The 17,880-nt window shown below is 47.8% G+C and overlaps 1 protein-coding gene across 11 annotated transcripts in view; it reads left to right on the top strand.

The window, feature by feature from the left end:
* The window catches only part of Kalrn (kalirin RhoGEF kinase), a 575,471-nt gene that overhangs the window by 200,541 nt on the left and 357,050 nt on the right, over positions 1 to 17,880 (top strand). For all 11 annotated transcript variants that reach the window (XM_055624991.1, XM_055624990.1, XM_055625009.1 and 8 more), the window contains 2 exons: positions 5,197 to 5,389; positions 8,626 to 9,138. In XM_055624991.1, coding sequence (XP_055480966.1) covers positions 5,197 to 5,389; positions 8,626 to 9,138 — 706 coding nt within the window. The remainder of the gene's footprint in view (positions 1 to 5,196; positions 5,390 to 8,625; positions 9,139 to 17,880) is intronic.

The raw sequence follows: 17,880 nt of genomic DNA, 5'->3' as shown, positions 1-17,880 counted from the left end.
ATGACTATGAGTGGGAGGAGTGCATAGTAAGAGAGGAGGGCTTCCTGGAAGAAGAGTCTTATGAGTTGAGATCTGAAATGTGATTAGAAGTTCCCTAAGCAAAGGTGGGCATTGGAGAAGGAACACACAGAGACACGGAGGGATGAGAGACGAGTATAACACAGAAGGAAACTAAAGACAGTTAGGAGAAGCAGGAGTAACATGTCTTTTATGGGGTGATGCCCACCATGACACAGGAGATCTGGGGAGGAAAAAAGGTGGTATTGAGGTCTAGTCTTCGGTCTCATGATTATGAGTCATATCCAATGTGGTCCACTAACGTGGCCAGGATAGAATCTGGTGAGGAGGCAGGTAGGCTTTGCTCCTGGATGGAGTCCAGGAGTCAGTGGCTAGGAAGTGAGACAAGATGATGTGGTACTTGGCTCCCTGAAGTCAGATTGTACCCAATATGACGTCCTAGCACAGGGTTGCTACAGACAGGTTCTCAGCTCCGCTGGCCAGCATGACTATGGTTAGTCCTTACTCCCCAGGCTAATGCCTTTGAGTCTTCTAATTTGAAAAAGCAGGTTGGAGTGACAGTGGCAGCTAAGACAGTCAGAGAAGCAAAACCAGGGCCAACAGATGAGTCACAGATATGTATGAATGAACGGGAGTGGGCTGAGGAGCGAGGAGTCAAGGCTTCTGCAGAACTACTTGTGAGGACTGGCGTCAGCCTCGGCCTTCTCAGCCGTAATCTTTGCCAAGCACAGGAGACCCCTAAGAGTAGAAAGGGCCAGTTACCACGTGTCTATTCATTTCCTCCTCGTCTACCCACCAGCTAAGACCCTCCTCACCAGGATCCGTCAGACCTGCAATTATCTTAACGTAGTTCAGTTGGTCAAGATGTGGCTCTCAGGACATCAGATGTGGTTGGGACCTAAGAGATCTCTGAAGAGACAGCCAGGGCTTTTCTAGAAATTGAGATGAAGCTATGAGGTCAGATCAGTGGTGAACAGACCCACCACCATGGTTTTATTGCAGATCAGTAGAGAGGGAAGCCTGGGAAGATGACACTTCCACAGTGTGTCTCAGGCTTAGTCAGCCATTCCTGGGAAAGGCTGTGCCCTGCCCTTCAGGCAAACCCCTTAGGCCAAGTGGCAGTGTCTCCAGTCTACAGAGGCAGAGGAATTTCATAATGGCAGAAATTCTACCAAGGCTGTGCTAATGACAGAGGGCTTTATTCTCCAGTAAATGAGAGTAGGAGGCTACAGGGACGGCATGCTTATTGGTTCCCATGGCAGCATTCTGATTATATGTCGATGTCATTCTCCCTGATGTAGTCCTGTGGCCCATGCTGTTATTAATATGCGTCCTCCTGTCTGATCCAGGCAAAGTGAATCTTTATCATTAAACTCACATACCATACCCAAGAGAAACAATGTCATTGGTCATGAAAGAGATTCCTGGGCTTTGCTCCAGAAAAACTTTCCTCAGAATGTTTGGACAGTGTCCCCCACTCCCCAAATTAGCATTTTCAAGTAAGCGTTTTAGGTGAAAATGAAAGGCACTAATGTTAGAGAAGCAATGGCAGAAAGCAGTAAAAAAAAAAAAAAAAAAATGCCATTTTTAGATAGCACACACTTCACCAAGTGAAAACAGCTCTGGTGACATTTAATGAACAAAAGAGAAAATGGTCTAGAATTGAGTACAAGAAGCGGCTGATCAATCATCCAGTCATTCTGTATATACATTTATGACTTCGGGGCCTGAGAGGCCTGGAGAGTGTGTGAGCAGCAGTTCATGGCACAGTTTAAAGGAACTGTGATTTAGCACACATGTTGGGAAGCTTGCCAGAGGGACCCAGAGGGACCCAAGCCCCAGCTGGGAAGGAAGAAGAGAGGGAGAAAGCCAAAGGAGGGAGCAGCAGCCCCTTTCCAACTTTCATGTACGGTGGGAAGTGAGGAGAACCCTCCCCCTTTCTCCTTTGGAATGGGTGTAAAAGCCTCCTGCTCCCAAATTCCGCTTCTTTGTAGTTCTGTCCTGATGGTATACAATACAGAATTCAACTCAAAAGCTTGATTTGGACCAATACATACATTATAAGGGGTGGGCCTATCAGTGTTGTCCTAGATTGGAGAAATGGCCCCAGTGAGCACACCCAGCGAGAGAGGAGGAGGCTGGGAATAGAGCCTGTGAAAGGGAAGCGGGTTGGGGAGGAGTGTGCACCCTGGCAGCTTCCACAGGTGGGGTGGCACTGGGCTTCAAGTGCCCATCGGCAGCCTTATCTGATCTGCCGTTTTCGTCTAATCATCCTGGGCATCACCTAGGATGACCATGTCGCTGCTCCAACAACAGTTTCGCCCCTCGTCCCCATGGTAGCGGTCCCAGAGCAGGGCCTCTCAGATACGGAGCTCGGTGCTTCTCCTCCTGCTGTGTTCCTCCGAGTTCGATGCTGTAGCCACACCCCCCTCCCGATTCCCACTCTGTCATCAGGCTTCTTCCCTTTCCACCGTCTTCTCTTAAACATTGACATTCCTGTCACTTATATCTGTGACTTGGTAGATGGCTCTTTTCACCCTTGTTTCCATTGGGTGATCCTACCCGCCTCCGTACGCGTGGGCTCATGTCTACTCATGTCTACTGAAGGACCACTCACTCCCAAAGCCAAATTTCCACCCCAGGTGTTTGTTTGTTAAGTCTCCAGCCATATATCAAATGGCCTTCATAATTTCACAAAGATGTGACATACATTTATATCAACATTATTTAGAATATATATAATAAAAAGAATTGCCGGGCCACATCTTTTTTGAGAGATGGTATCTTGGAGAAAGTGGTTTGTTTTGAGTGAGGTTTCCAGGAGAAACTGTAAGAGAGTGAGGGCAGAGTTGGGGAGGGGAGGAGATGGACATCCAGAGCATGTGGCCTCAGAGTCTAGCTGTAGCCTCACTGGACATCTGCACAGGCTCTGAGCACCCATCACCTTTCATAGTCAATTGTTCATGAGGCACTGGAGTCAGGCTTTGGCACCCAGTGGGAGAAGGGCACCATTCAGTCACATGGTGGAACAGAACTGCCCTGCCTTCTCCAGGACAAGCGATTTCCAGCAGCCAAAGGCAGTTCTCTTGAGAAGGTTAAAGAGTCAACCTGGTGGCTGCAGCTGTCATGAATCTGGAGGATGGGCACAGCGGCCAGTAAGGGGCTCTCTAAAAGGTCACCAACAGCTCCTTAGAAGATTGCTAAGACAGTCTGTACTATGTTTTGGCCTCACCGTGAGTACTTTATGGATACATCAACAGACTTACCCTTTAAGGCAAGGTTCCTACCGTTTATACAGTTTACAGTGAGGGAAATGAGGCCTACCTAGGTTAAAAGGTGCCTGCCCCAGGGGCTACCTTAAGTGTGTGGTAGAGAGAGCTTCAGCATCCTGAGTGCAGAGATTATAGGTGTGTGCCACTCTGCCTGGCTATCCATTCACCTCCTCCATCTTGTCCTTTTGCCCTGGACTCTTTGCCTTGGTTCTCCTCTTCTCCTGTGAGCTCTCTAAGTTAATCCCTTCACTGCTACTCCTCCCCCATGCTTAGTTTCAAAGTGGTAGATGTAAAATGCCGCAGGGATCTGAGCATAGGCTTCCAAGTCCACGGGCCTAGTCTTGCATCTCTGCTGAGCTTATTGCTGGTCCCGTAACCTTGTGCAAATGTCGGGCTTCAATTTCATCATCTCTACACAGAGGCAACCATTACTGTGAGGATAAGATGAGATGATGTATAGCAAGTGTCCATGGTTCCTGGCACAGAATAAGCACATGATTAGAAAAAAAAAAATGTTGTCCCTCCCCAATGCCTACCAGCCATTCGAAGAACCTTGGGAGCTTAGACTATTTTCGTAGAAAGTATTGAACAGCAGGGCGGAGAATATATCAGAAGACTGTGGCCATGAGAAGACTCATTAAGGGTCAAAAAAGAAGAGATGGCAACTCCTTTCCATCGGTGTGCAGGGTTTAGAAAGGAACAGATCCATTCTTCCTCTTGTGCTACCCAGGGAGTATCTATCTAACTGGAAGGCCTGAGCAAGCTGGTGTGTGTGGGGGGACACTCGGGGGACACTCAGCAAGTCCCATGAGCTGAGACATTCTTCTTGTCACTGGTTGAGATTTAATAACAAAGCCTGAGAAAAAAAAGTTATTTCGTCTCCTTTTGTGGCCTCAGCCTGGCAATGGTGACATTATGACTAGCGGCTCTAAGCAAACTCGATGTGGTTCAGAGAGCATGACACACACAACAGTTCCCACAAGTGCCTCCTGGGAGAGGGGTGATCAGGTGAAAGACCCTGAGGAAGTATTACCCCTATACAGAATAATGGTTTTAAAATAAACAGATGGGTAAAATAAACCAAAAGTAAGAGGAGGAACGACCCCTAACTGAGATATCACATATTTTTACCTACATTTCTTTTTTATTCAGTTTTGAGGAATTACAGTTGAGGCTGAGGTATTTAAGATAGATTCTCGATAAGTTAAATAGCAGCGTCTTGGTTCCTTTGACCTGCTTATCTTTGGTTTCCAAGATGGTCACTTCTCAGCCCCACCCCCGCTGTCCTCTAGCAGGATTCAGCACCCCTTAATTTTAAAGTTGGCATACATTTCAAGCTACACGTGATTCGTCTTAAATATAATGCCGGAAAATAAATGCTACTAATCTCTTATGGACTATATTTAATCACTTGGCAAAACTGGCCTGGAGCCCTTCACTGGCAAAGATGCCCTGGGGCAGGTTGTGTCGGGCAGTAAAGTGTGCCAGTGTCTGTCTCGGGTGGGCATGAGTAAGGTTTCCCATCTTTAAGGAGCAGTGGAGTCCCTGTCTTTGGGGAGCTGAAGTTCAAATGAGGACACATGATTCCTCCTAGTAGAGACAGGGAAACAAAAAGTAAAGGGCACATAGGATGCAGTGCGAGCAGCCACAAGGAAAACTTCCCAAGTGCAACTATTAGAGAGGACAGAGATATTTGCTAAATGCTGGGAGGAAGGGGAGTGCTTGAGCCCTGGAGCAGGTGGCCTGAGTGTAGTGGGGCGTCAGGGGTCAGTACCCTTCCAGTTCATGAGAAATAGGACAAGGGTTGGGAGGGTGGTCCGAGTCAGGATGATGCGAGTCTCTCGGTACGGGTGCTTAAAAGCCTCTGCTGCCCAGCGACCACATCTGAACTCTCATCTCCCCACAGTGAGGACGTTTGCAAACGTGGCTTCACCGTCATCATCGACATGCGGGGCTCCAAGTGGGACCTCATCAAGCCCCTCCTCAAGACGCTGCAGGAAGCCTTTCCCGCCGAGATCCATGTGGCCCTCATCATCAAGCCCGACAACTTCTGGCAGAAGCAGAAGACCAACTTCGGCAGCTCCAAATTCATCTTCGAGGTGAGGCAGAGCCCCTGTCTATCTCGACCCTTTCTGCCCTTCTGTGCAGTCGGTACACTTCTTGCTTCCCTTCACTGTCTACCGTGTAATGGCCAAGATGTCAGGGGCTAAGATCTGCAGACTCCTGGGCCATCTTGGCCTTGCCGGTTACATTCTGGTATGAATTAGAGGCTCCAGAAAGGGTTCCAAATAGCAACATAATTATACAATTCTCCAAACTGTTGGTGGGCGTGTACATGGCCTAAGGATTTCTGACAGCAGCACTGGGACTCTGTCAAAACTTTTTAAGAGTTTATATCCATGGATCTAGTAATTCTTCTGGAAAACCATTCTTATAAAGCAAAACAAAAAGGTAAAAACAAAATTACAAACCAAATGCCAATAAAGATGTTCACTATAGTTCATTTTGTAAGAGTATATGCTATATATATATGTGTGTATATTATATGTATGTGTACATATTATATGTCTATAATATATTTATTATAGACATATATAAATGTAATATATAAATATATATGTATATAATATATTACATTAACATGTACATGCATCTATTGATTTTTTTCTAAAAATTTTTTATTTTGTTGGCATTGATACTGACATCTTAAAAAGCTATTAAAACATTAGGAAATATTACAAAATGTTCGTGTTATATAATTTTCAAGAGGCAGTTTTTAAAACAATATGGACAGACAGTGTGTTCTTGGATGGTTTTTTTAGTGTCTGCAAGGAGGAGACTAAGAAATGGAATTGTTTGCAGTGGTTTATTTAAGGTGACTAGAAAATGGGGAGTTTATTTTATTCATGTTTTTTTAATCTTCTTTCAAGGATGACATATGTATCCATGAAAGCATGTTGTTTTTAAACTAAAATTTCTGGAGGGCATATGAGTCCTTGAGACTTCATAATGACGACACATCAGATTAAATCAGAGGTTTAAACATTCTTGTTCTAGCCAAATTTGAGCTGAGAGAGAGAGAAAGAAAGAGAGGGGGGTGAGTTTATCTTAAAGTCTGAGGTGCATTTAATCTTTCAGACTTTCCTGTTCTAAAGTGCTGTCCCCAAGGATTAGGAGTGCCTTGTGGCCCCAATTGGATGCAATTTGAGTACAAATAGCCTGACCTCTTGATTGTGGAAGTTCTCACTCTCTATTAATAGCCCAAGAAAATTGTCCTGGTTCAAAAAATAAAGAAATAAACAACAACAAGAACAAAACAGTTAAATATCATAGTCTCCCAGGAGCCTACCAAAAGCTCCAAGTCCCACAGAAAAAAAAAAAAAAAAACATTTAATATTTTTGGTTTGTTTATACAGTGATGGTGAGAACAAGCCTACACATTTATAAGCTGAAGAATATGAAGAGACTATTTCTAAGAAATCTGGGAAGTTTCACTTCTTGTGTAGCTGTCCCCCCCCCCATGACCCTCTTTACCTCAAAGCTGAGCAGAGACTGTCTCTGCCTCCTAAGCCAGAGAGGTAAAACAGATAGCCGGTGACTTCCCCTCCATAGAGCCATTAGAGAGTACTAGTGCTCTGACCAACACAGCAGATGGAATTCCTGCCTCAGATTGAGGCAACGGGTGAGATGGGGAGGAATGACTGTAGAGGCTTGCTCTGTGGCAGACACTGAATGGTGAACAGCCCCTGAGTGTAAACTTTCGAGAAGGGCTAAGCCCGGCCAGAGTGGAAAAGAGAAGCTGCTCCAGAATAAGGATTCTCAAGGTCAATGCACACAAGTCCCCTGGGAATCTTGAAAACATGGAGTCTGCCTCTAGCGTGTGATGGGCCTGTGAGGATATCCTCTGACAGGCTCTCGGGCGGTACCAACGCTGATGGTCTAAGTGCCATGGATAGCCTGGATAGCCGAGACCTAACAACAGCTGGGTTCTGTGCCACTGGCCGCATATTAGAATTACCTGAGGACATGTAAAGCTACCCACTCCTGAGCTCTGGTTTAATGACGTCAGCATCTCTGGGGGTGGGCTTGTCGGTTTCTTCAAGCTACCTAAAGAATTTTAGGGGATCTCAGGCCTGAGAACCCCTGCTCCATGCCATCCCTCCTTTCAATGAAGCTCCCTCTTTTGACTCAGATTGGGTATGCAGGGGTGGGGGTGGGGTGGGGAAAGATTCACAGAGAGCAACAGGACACAGGGCCAGGCTGCCCTTACAGGCTTGTATGCTAGATACTCACTGTCCTTCAGATCACCACAGTGAGGCTGCAACACCTACTCCGCGCCTGGCACCTTATGTACTTGCCACACATGGGCACATTCAATTAGACTTATCATTGTGGGTATAGGGGTATCAGCCTATTTTAGCTCTACTCTACAGGGAAGGAGACGGGGTCCCTGAAATCTTAAGTATCTTGCCCTAGAGCATGAGATTAGTCAGTGAAGGAGACCCTACTCCCTTCATAGCCTCTATACCAGAGAGGAAAAGCCCAAAGCCCTGCAGGCAGGGAAAGGTGCTTACTGATGAGCAGGGTGGCAGCTCGTACTCGGGCTGCAGGTATTTCAAAGAGTATCTCAGTGGCCAAACTGACGTGAGCTCACCTCTCCTGGTTCTCCCAGCACATTGTTGTTCGCTGGAGACACCGTTCCCGGACACAGAATTCTCCACTTACTCTTCAAGCGTTTATTGGAGCCTCACCAAGAAAATAGAAGACCCAAGTGTTGGCTCTCTCCAGTTGTGTTCGGTGTGCTGGGAGAACCGGGGGAGATGAGCTCACATCACTTTGGCCACCGATACAGTCGTAGAGCCCAAGAACTGAGCACATCGCTTAATCCACCCATGACGCTACCCCGGCCACAGGCTTGGGCTTGTTATAGAAAATTGGCCCCTATCTCCTATGCCAGATGCTGGATTCATTTGTCCTCCAGTTTTTGTTTGTAGAATCGGAAAGTCCAGTGGTGAACTCGGGCCGTGGAGAAGGGAAGATGATGGAAACAGGAACACAGGGGTTGTTTTTCCTTGGCTATGAATGTGGTCAGGTGGAGAGGTGTGTTGAAGCAACGGTCAGTCTATTGAACCTGCTGATCTTGGCTGATTTATGGCTCCTGACCAGTAGGCCCCACGGCCTCCCTCTCACCCTCTTATAGGCAGGCTGTGGTTCTAACTGTATAGACTTGTCCTTTTCTTCCTCCTGGCTATTTCTGCACTGGTGTCTCCCCCTCCCCTACCCCACCCCACCAATCCATATCACCGTGTCTTCTTTTTGTGTCCTTCCTTCCCAGACAAGCATGGTGTCCGTGGAGGGCCTCACGAAGCTGGTGGACCCCTCCCAGCTGACGGAGGAGTTTGACGGTTCCCTGGATTACAACCACGAGGAATGGATCGAGTTGCGCCTCTCCCTGGAGGAGTTCTTCAACAGTGCCGTACACCTGCTCTCACGCCTAGAGGACCTGCAGGAGATGCTGGCCCGGAAGGAGTTCCCTGTGGATGTGGAGGGCTCTCGGAGGCTTATCGACGAGCACACACAACTTAAGAAAAAGGTGCTGAAGGCCCCCGTGGAGGAGCTGGACCGCGAGGGCCAGCGGCTGCTGCAGTGCATCCGCTGCAGCGACGGCTTCTCGGGGCGTAACTGCATCCCAGGGAGCGCCGACTTCCAGAGCCTCGTACCCAAGATCACCAGCCTCCTGGACAAGCTGCATTCCACCCGACAACACCTGCACCAGATGTGGCACGTGCGAAAGCTCAAGCTGGACCAGTGCTTCCAGCTGCGGCTCTTCGAGCAGGATGCCGAGAAGGTAGGAAGGGAGCAGGCCAGGCCGGAGCTCTGGTGTGTGTGTGGGGGGGGATAGCTTTATAGGGAAACTGCTGGGGTTGTCAATCCAAATCTCTGATTGGTCGAAATTCTTTTTAATAGACGCCCATTGGTTTCAGCCAGTTTAAATTTATTTCAACCTCATATTTGGCCGTTGACCACTGGCTATTAAAATTTTTTTCCCTTATATTGGATTTATTACACGCCAGGCTCTGTTCTTAGGACTCTGTGTAGATGAACTCGCTTTCACCGTCTTCTGAAACCTAAGAGGTAAGCGGGTTACTGTACAGGTGGAAGTAGCTAAGCTAGGGAGTGTAATCCGGTTGCAGAGTCCATGCCTCTCTCAGCGCTGTTAGCCCCTGCCCTCTGTGCCTGTGAGGAATGAGTGGGTTGAGCTGCTAACAGCCGACACATCAACACTCTTTACCACTATCACTGTTGTTCTAGAGCGGACCTCCCTTGCAGTGGCTGTTTCAAGGATGGGTTCCTGCTTAATCTGTACAGCCCCTCAGTCCCCGTGAGGCAGGTGGTGGCGTCCATCTTGACACAAGCCACCTGAGGTCTTTGTTCCTGGCGATGCTGACCTGAGGATCCAGTCTTCTGTTTCCAAGTTCCAGGCTCTCCTTGCCACTTGTTTTCGAAGCACTCTTTCAAATAAGATGCCATTGTCACAGCAGTGCATTTCCAAAGCTTTGCCTTTGTCATGGAAAAGCAAGATAAGAAAAAGAAAGAAAGGTCTCTAGAGTCTCTTTGCTGAGAACACGAAGTATCTTCTCCAGATTCTCTTTAAGCTGAAGTGGAGAAAAGAAGGGTTTGCTTCTAAGTGCCCTCTAAGAAGAGGGAAACACGCTGCCTCCCTCTTCCTAGTTTCCTAGGTGCGACTTTACCCTAAGAACATGATGTTGGTCTTAGGAATGCTGTGGCCTCTTTCAAGAACCTGTGGTTTTACAGTATCTGATTCAGAGGGTTTTAAGAGCCAGTGTTATGGCCTGAGGAGGTAACTTGCTTGATAAAGTGCTTAGCTTCCAAGTTTGAGGACTTCAGTTTGGTTTCCAGAACTCACTTAAATGTCAGGCATGGTGACACATGCTTGCAACCTCAGCGCCGGGGAGGTAGAGACACATAAATCCTTGAATTTGATTGACCAATCACCTCTTCAGTTCCCCAAATCACAACTTCTAATGCTTACACATTAGCTCTTATCCCTTCTGAAACATATAGGCCCCTCGTTTGGTGAAACATATGGCCTGACTTATCACAGTAATATTTGTGAATATCGGAAAAATATAGGTAGGCTGGTAAAGCAAATAAAGTGCAGTATTAACTTTTTTTAAATACGTGCTTTTTAATTAATATGACAAATACAGAAGCTACTAGAAACCTAATGCCACCTTAACTTGGAACCAGTGAGAAACATGAATGGCATTTCAGAATGATTCTGATGTGATACGGTTCTTGTTGCTGCTGTTAGCGAAGGTACCGATTCTGTCAACTCTGGGATAGTTCGTTGTCTGTGTTCATAGTGGAAAGAAATTTCAGGTAGACCTTAGTGAAAGCAAAGTTTCCTCCCATCTTCCTACACCATCACTAAATTCAAATCCATCGATCTCAGTTTAGAAGTGAGGCTGGAGAGACGGATCAGTAATTACAACCACTCGCTATTCTTTCAGAGGACCCAGGTTCGATCCCCAGCACCCACCTGGTGACCCACAACTGTCTGTAACTTCAGTTCCAGGGGAGCCAACACCCTCTTCTGACCTCTGTCAGTACTGCACACACATAGTACACACACGTGCACACACATAGTATACACACGTACACACACAGGCAAAGCACTCGAACACCTAAATAAAAATCACTGTTAAAAGGAAAAGGAGTGTGTTCGCGCATGTATGTGAATGTACATTTGTCTAGAGAGGTGCTCAGGGAGAGACAGAGAATATTAAAAACAAAGCAGAGGTAGGGAGCAGGATGCTGGAATATTTTGACACTGAGTCAGTGGTGAGACTGGTGCCCCGGCCTGACCCAGCTGCCACAGAAAGCGCGCTGGGTGTGGAGCTGGGGAGCAAAACAGCCCTTTAAAGTTGCAACCAGATTAGTTTAGAAGATCCGTGCCCAGCTGAGTGCCTCAGCCTTTGACTTATTTGGTGATTTTGGACAGGGGTCAAGGGGTGATGGTTTGGAGTAAGGGCTGTGCGTGTACATCCACATCTAAACAAGGGCACATGGAAATAGTTCCTGAATGAGCCACATCTTAGCCTCCCGGCAGCGGGGGTGGGGGTGGGGGGGTGGTCAGTGAAACTGCTCCAGATCTGGGAAGCTTTTGCAAGTCAGTTAAGTTCAATGGCCATTCTGCTCCTATTTTTAGAACAGGAGTAGGCCAGAGTCTCTCCTCTGGCCCTGTGAGCTGACCACTCGCCCTCCAGGCGTGAAAAATAGACTGGTGGCTCCTCACTCCCCAGCTGTCCTTGGAGGGTGAAGCTGTCCCTCGCAGCCTTTCCTGATCCCTGTGACAGCCCCCTTCATTGAATGTCTTGGAGGTGGTAGGGATGGAACCATGCTCTCTCCCAACAGGGAGGAGTGTTCTGTCCTACAGATGTTATAGAGCTGTTCCCTCCAACCCCCATATGTAATCATGAGTGGAGAGAAACTGACCTGGGTACAAATGAACTACTTGGATAAATATGTACAGAATGGGGTTTATGACCCAGAGTAACTCACTATGTAATAAACGTGACAGACACCTGTTTCTTTATGTGTCAGAACAGATTCGAGGTTTATTATTATATAACAAAGCACGCATTTAAGGTATACAATCTGATGAGCCTTAGATGTGAGGAGACACCTTGAAGCCATAACGGAAATCAAAGTCATACGCTGTCTCCCCCTCTGTAAGTGTTCAACTTCTCCCTTTCCTGTGAATGTCTGCCCTGGCCTGAACTGCCCCAGGCATAGCTGCTGTGTTTGGGAGTTCCTAGGCATGAGGGAACATCAGAGCTCCGGAGTGATGGAGAGGCCGTAATAGGAAAGCTGAGAGTGTTGGGTAATTCAGAGATGATTTAACTAGTCCACGACGCTGGGAGATGAACCACTTCTGCCTCAGCCCGTCGTCCTCTAGTCTGTAACTAACAGACCCATACGGTACTGTGTTCACAGAGCAACACAGGCCTGGCTGCTACTCGAGCCTGGAACAGATTTGAGTTATCCATACAGCTTTGGTTTTAGCCACATCTGCCCCTGGCTTCACTGGGCCCCATGTGAGGAAAATGTATACTGTATAACAGTAGCCTGTGCCCAAAGAGAAGGGGTGGGCTGTGAGTGGGATTGAAGGTCAGTAACCAGACTCATGGCCTACAGAAGAGGAAAGGGTGGGCGCTTCCCAGGGGAGGTTCTTCTGTAGACACTGCTCCCGGGAGTTTGGGTAACATTTAACATGATAGACCTGGAAGGGATCTCACTTCAAAAAGCCTGCCTCCTACACGCAGTGAGAAGCCTCAGCCTTGTGAAATGGCAGCCATTATCACCTCATGATGCCCACTTAGAAGGAGAAGCATCAGAAAACTGCTGACACTGTTTCCCCACCTGCCTTCTGATCTGGGGAAAGCCCTCCTCTTCACAGCTGAGGAAACATGTATGGGGCACCACTGGGTGAAAGGCCTCCAGCCACTGAGGAAGGGCTGTATGCATGTATGTGTGTTTGAGAATCCTTTGCCCTGTTAGCAACATTAGCATTTCAAGACATCCCAGAATGCCCCATTGCCAGGCAGAACTGTTTCCCGCTCTCTCCTTCCAAGATATAAATAGTTCTGATCACTCCCTGGAGTCCAAAGCAGAAGCCAAAGTGGGGTGGCCAGAATCATTGTGGAGAAATTCCGCTAGCTCTCCTGTGCAGGACATGGGCCCATTGTCTCTTCTCTTCCCCTGGCCTCCAGCCCCGTGTGCTGGAAGCCAGCAGTAAGCATGACTCCCACAGTCATTTGTCAAAGTGAAGTGCTCACAATATCAATGCTTGATATGTGTTTGACTGTCAGTTTTGAAAGAGTTCTCACACCCACGACCTTAGAGGTTTTCTGGTCCAGCCCTTCCTTTACATAGAAAAATTTGGATCACAGCAGAGACCCGCCCAAAGCCACCCAGTCAGTGGTTCATCGCTTGGTCTGCCGTTCGCGTCACGTGGCAGGGCAGTCAGGCATGGGTCTAAGCCCTGCTCTGCACGTGGAGAAGCCAAGGAAGGCATGGTGATGTAGGAGTTTTTCCTGGGAGAGAGAAAGAGATAGGCAGCACCAGAAAACAGCATTTTTCTCTAAGGCCAGTGCTGTGCCCTCACACAGGGGTGCACCCACAGGCACCCACACATGCACGTGTGCACAGAGGGGAGGAGGAGGAAAGAAGGAGAAAGACGTGCATATAGACACTGGCAAATACTCATATGTACTAGCAAATACTCATACTAGCAAATACAGCCAGACACAGCCAGACACAGCCAGTCTTTTAGAGACTTCTTGCCATACGAGAGAGATGGTGACACGTGCCTGTATCCTACAGATTGGCTCAAGGGCCTGAGGAGAACTGCTACCTTGCATATGCTCTTACCACTGATGTGGTAAAGGACCCAGCACTGGGCAGGCCGCTGGAGGGCTGTGCCCCATCCCCGTGTGATTCATTTGTCGAAGCCTTTTTCGTTGGGAGGAAGGCTTCAAAAAAAAAGCTGCCACCTTCTGTGAGGCTGAGAGGGCAAAGTCTTTGCTGGGCAGTTTGTCATTTCCTGCTTTCTTTGGAGAGAGGTCGGGGTGCCCTTGTTCTTGGCCTCCTCCCTTTCCCTCTAGACCTAAACCATCAAACCTCTCCACCTCTTGTTGACTGAGCTCAGGGTAGGGAAGTGTGTCGCTACCCCGCCCCCTTGACACAGAACACAGCGTCCTGAATTATTTCCAGCCTGCCGGCCCTGGGAATTTGTACTTACTTTTTCTCATTTCCTCCCCTTGCACATTAGAAACATTAGAGCCCGAAAATAGTCCAAATCATAATGTTCCGCAGGCTGAATGTGGAACTGTGTTTCCCCCATAGCTGTTTTTCTCCTTCTTGCATCTTTTTTCATTCTCCATTCTTCTTTTGTATTTCTCTTCCAATTTGTATCCTGGATGGAACATTCTTTTTGGGGATGTGGGTGAACAACAGGGAGGGAGGGTTGTGAGGGATGTTTAGGGTCTGGGCGTCTTTGGTTCTCTACCGTGATCCTGTCATAGGGTTCATGGCACAAATAGCAGAAGTACTGTGTATAAAAAATCTACCTGTACAGCCTCTACTTATGAATGGACCCCAGGAAAGGAAATCCAAACAAAGGTAGGGTGTATGTCAGGAGAGGACACAGAACAACACGTGAGAAACATACATCAGCTAACTAATTTATCAGTAATAACTGAGTGCCTGCCACATTCCATGTCCCTTCCTGTGTTCTGAGAGCACTGGATGGGGACACAGATGCAGTTCTTCATTCCCTATAAGAAAGAGATGGCTTTGATTCTTGGGTGACTTAAAATACCAAGGTCCTTGTCCTTACTGACATAGAGTAGGTTTAGGGGGTCAGTGTACATGGCAGAGAGATCAGGCGGTAGTCAAACAAAAAAAGAAAGGATGTTAGGTCCATTCCAGTCTTAAAAGCACAGGAATGGCTAGGGATTGCCCCTCCCTCATATTTTTGAAGACAGAATCTTATTGTGCGAGGGTTAGCCTCAGACTCAGGATCCTCCAGCCTCTGCCCTTTTGAGAGTTAGATTACAGGCATGCACTCTAAGGGTGGGCTTGGGTCTCCTTTTTGAAGAGCTCTCTGGCATACTTTATAAACTAAAACACGGTGTGTCTCTGTTTAGGGTGGGGCGCTCCTTCAAGGTTTCTTTCCAGAGCTTCCACTTTGAACCATCTGCTTTCCTTCCTTTTCTTTACCACTACTCCCAGCCCCTCCTTCCTCTTTGCCCATCCCTGTCCCTGCAGGTGCTGGTCCTTAGCACAGTCTTCCCCACCCTGTTTGTAAATGTTTCTCTAGTCATAATGATCTTCTTCCCTTTGCATCCTTGCTTCCTTCCTTGCCAGAACAGAGAGGGAAGGTCTCTCTGTGGCACAGGCCTCGGTGGAAGGCAGAGCCAACGCTAAGTTTGGAATGAGGGAAATGAGTTTGAGTCCCAGCTTGGCTGTTTACTGCGTGCCTGTGGCTGTTTTTCCTGTTCTGAGCATCAGGGTCTTTCTCTGTAAAATGTGCATCTTAATAGATGCTGTGGGAGTATATTGTATGGATTAAGGAATCTGTGTGTGATGCAACTGGTGTGCATGGAGCACAGTAGACTTTCAGAGACAGGTCTAACATGGTCTATAAAGATGGAGGGGGTCCAGAAAAGGATTGCTGTATGATGGATGGTTGGATGGATGGATAGATGGGTGGGTGGATGGATGAATGGATGGGTGGGTGGATGGATGGAAAGGCTTTTCTTATGGGGCAGAATGGGTAGATAGAGGAGCACAGCCTTATCCACAAGGATGCCAGAGTAGCATGTAACAGTAGAGCATAAGGCCAATTCGGGACCAGTTGAGTAGAAAAATTAGGAAGGGATTTTTGAAAAGGAGCTGGCCAATAGGTATCAGTCACAAGGTCTCAGGCTGACAGAGGGAAAAGAAATGGACAAGGCTTAAGATTAGCTGATTTATTAGTGTCAAGCCCCATGCTAGGGATGGCTAACTCAGAGATCAAATATATCTTCTCATGCTGAAGAAGAGGCACCAACAAACTAATCTCCAGGACCTGCCAAGTTTACACAGATGCCTGCTGCTGTGGGAGCATAGACAGGGACCTGGTTACCTAGGCTTGGGTTTGGGGAAAGGACAGGGGTCCAGCAACCCCAACGCACAGGCTGTTTCTGAAGATACCTGTGGTCCAGGGCTGTTGGTGCTGTGGATCCATGGGAAGGAAGGCAAGAAGAGGCTGGAAGGAGGTAGTGCCTGCTTCTCAGCTTGTGGCAAAGAATCAGTAATCTACTTCAGTAACTCCAAAACCTGGTTCCTGTGGACTGGCTTAGGTCACCTGAGAAGCCTGGAGCTTCTGAATCAGGTCCAGTCTTTTCCAGGGCGGATATGTTCGGGCTCCTTGACTAACCTGCATTCTCCCAGACTCTCCACTGAGCATTCCCAGGGTAGCTTTGTGACTTAACCATTGCCACAGTTACTCAGCCCCAGTTGTAAGGAGGGACTCGAAGCCGAGGGTCTACCTTCTGAAACTTCTGTCCAGTAGTCCCAGCCCTGCCCCTGCCATGCCCCAGAACCAGTCTCATCCTGCTCCCTTAGGATGGCCCTTCAGTGACTAGGAAGGTCCTCTCGTAATCCTCTCCTATCTTCTTTGCTCCAGGCAAAATCCCTTAGTTCTTTCAGTCTGTTTTCATTGATTTGGGCCTTGGCTCTCAATATGGCCTTGCTGGGACGAGCTTTTTGAACAAGAGTCTGCAACCCTTATTCCTGTTTACACAGGCAAGAAAAAGATGTTGTGTGTGGTGGTAGGAGGTGAAGTTGCTTCCTGTAGTTCAACCTGGAAACCCTGGGCCCATCCATCCAGAGAAGAATGATGCCTTCAGAGAGCCTCATACATAAACACACGTAATTACAGGGATGAATCTCCAGTTTGAGTATGTTGGGTCAGCTTGTTTCTGGCACCCAGGTCAGTGATGGTCTCCATCCTTCAAGGAGAAGCCTAACTCAGGGCTATCTGTACTGTTCCAGCCTCATCTCTGGGTCCCACTGATCTTCTTAAGCCCAGCTGAAATCATACCACCTTATCATGGAAAGGGGTAAAAACCACCACTCCCTGTGGTAAGGCACACAAAGAGACATATTAATTCCATGGAGAGCTACCTCTAGTTAGAATCCCAAGATTGCTTCTTCCTCCATGATCACATTTCATGTTCCTCGAGAAATCCCACTGTAGTGCTCCTTTGCTAAACCCAGACCCTCCTTAGTTAAGTTTTTCAAGGAAGGTCCTGGTGTGTGTGTGTGTGTGTGTGTGTGTGTGTGTGTGTGTGTGTGTGTGTGTGAGAGAGAGAGAGAGAGAGAGAGAGAGAGAGAGAGAGAGAGAGAAAGGAGAGATTTGGTAAGAGAAGTCATGAACCTCCCTGGTGGGGAGGGAAAAGGGGTGCTTTTCTGCAAGCTGAACAGGTTGGCTGATTTGTCTCGTCACAAGGTATTTGTCCTACCTGAATACTCCCCGGGAAGCTGACTTTATCATGAGGTATCAAGAGTAGGTACAAACTCCCCACTGGTCCTTTCTGTCCCCTCTGCTCTTTGAACTATGTGCTCATAGGCCTCATTTCTCAGTTACACTGCAATGCCAGCGAGTCACAGCCAGCTTTTTGATAACTCTGGGTTCCCAGGGGGCACATTTTGCCCTCCCTGGGCTGCCTGTCAGAATCAAACATTTTAAACTCTCACTCTGAGCTGGCACAAGAGCACCACCTACTGCTGAGCAGTCCAAGGCCCTTGTTGTTTGGAACTGGAGTTGTAGCATGTTTCTTCTCACAGTGGAAAGCTTGTAGCACAACCCAGCATGGTCCTTCCACAGGAACCCAGGTGTGGGCAGGTGGAGTGACAGAGAGGGAGGGAAAATCCTGAAGAGAAGGAAAGAAAATGAGACTGAGGGATAAGCCAGTGCCAGAGAGGAAAAGGAGGGAAAGTCAAGGCCATTAGCATG

The sequence above is a fragment of the Psammomys obesus genome, unplaced genomic scaffold (genome assembly GCF_907164565.1).
Source record: "Psammomys obesus unplaced genomic scaffold, mPsaObe1.curated_primary_1811, whole genome shotgun sequence".
NCBI classification, from domain to species: Eukaryota; Metazoa; Chordata; class Mammalia; order Rodentia; family Muridae; genus Psammomys; species Psammomys obesus.
This window is presented reverse-complemented; position numbering and strand designations above follow the sequence as displayed.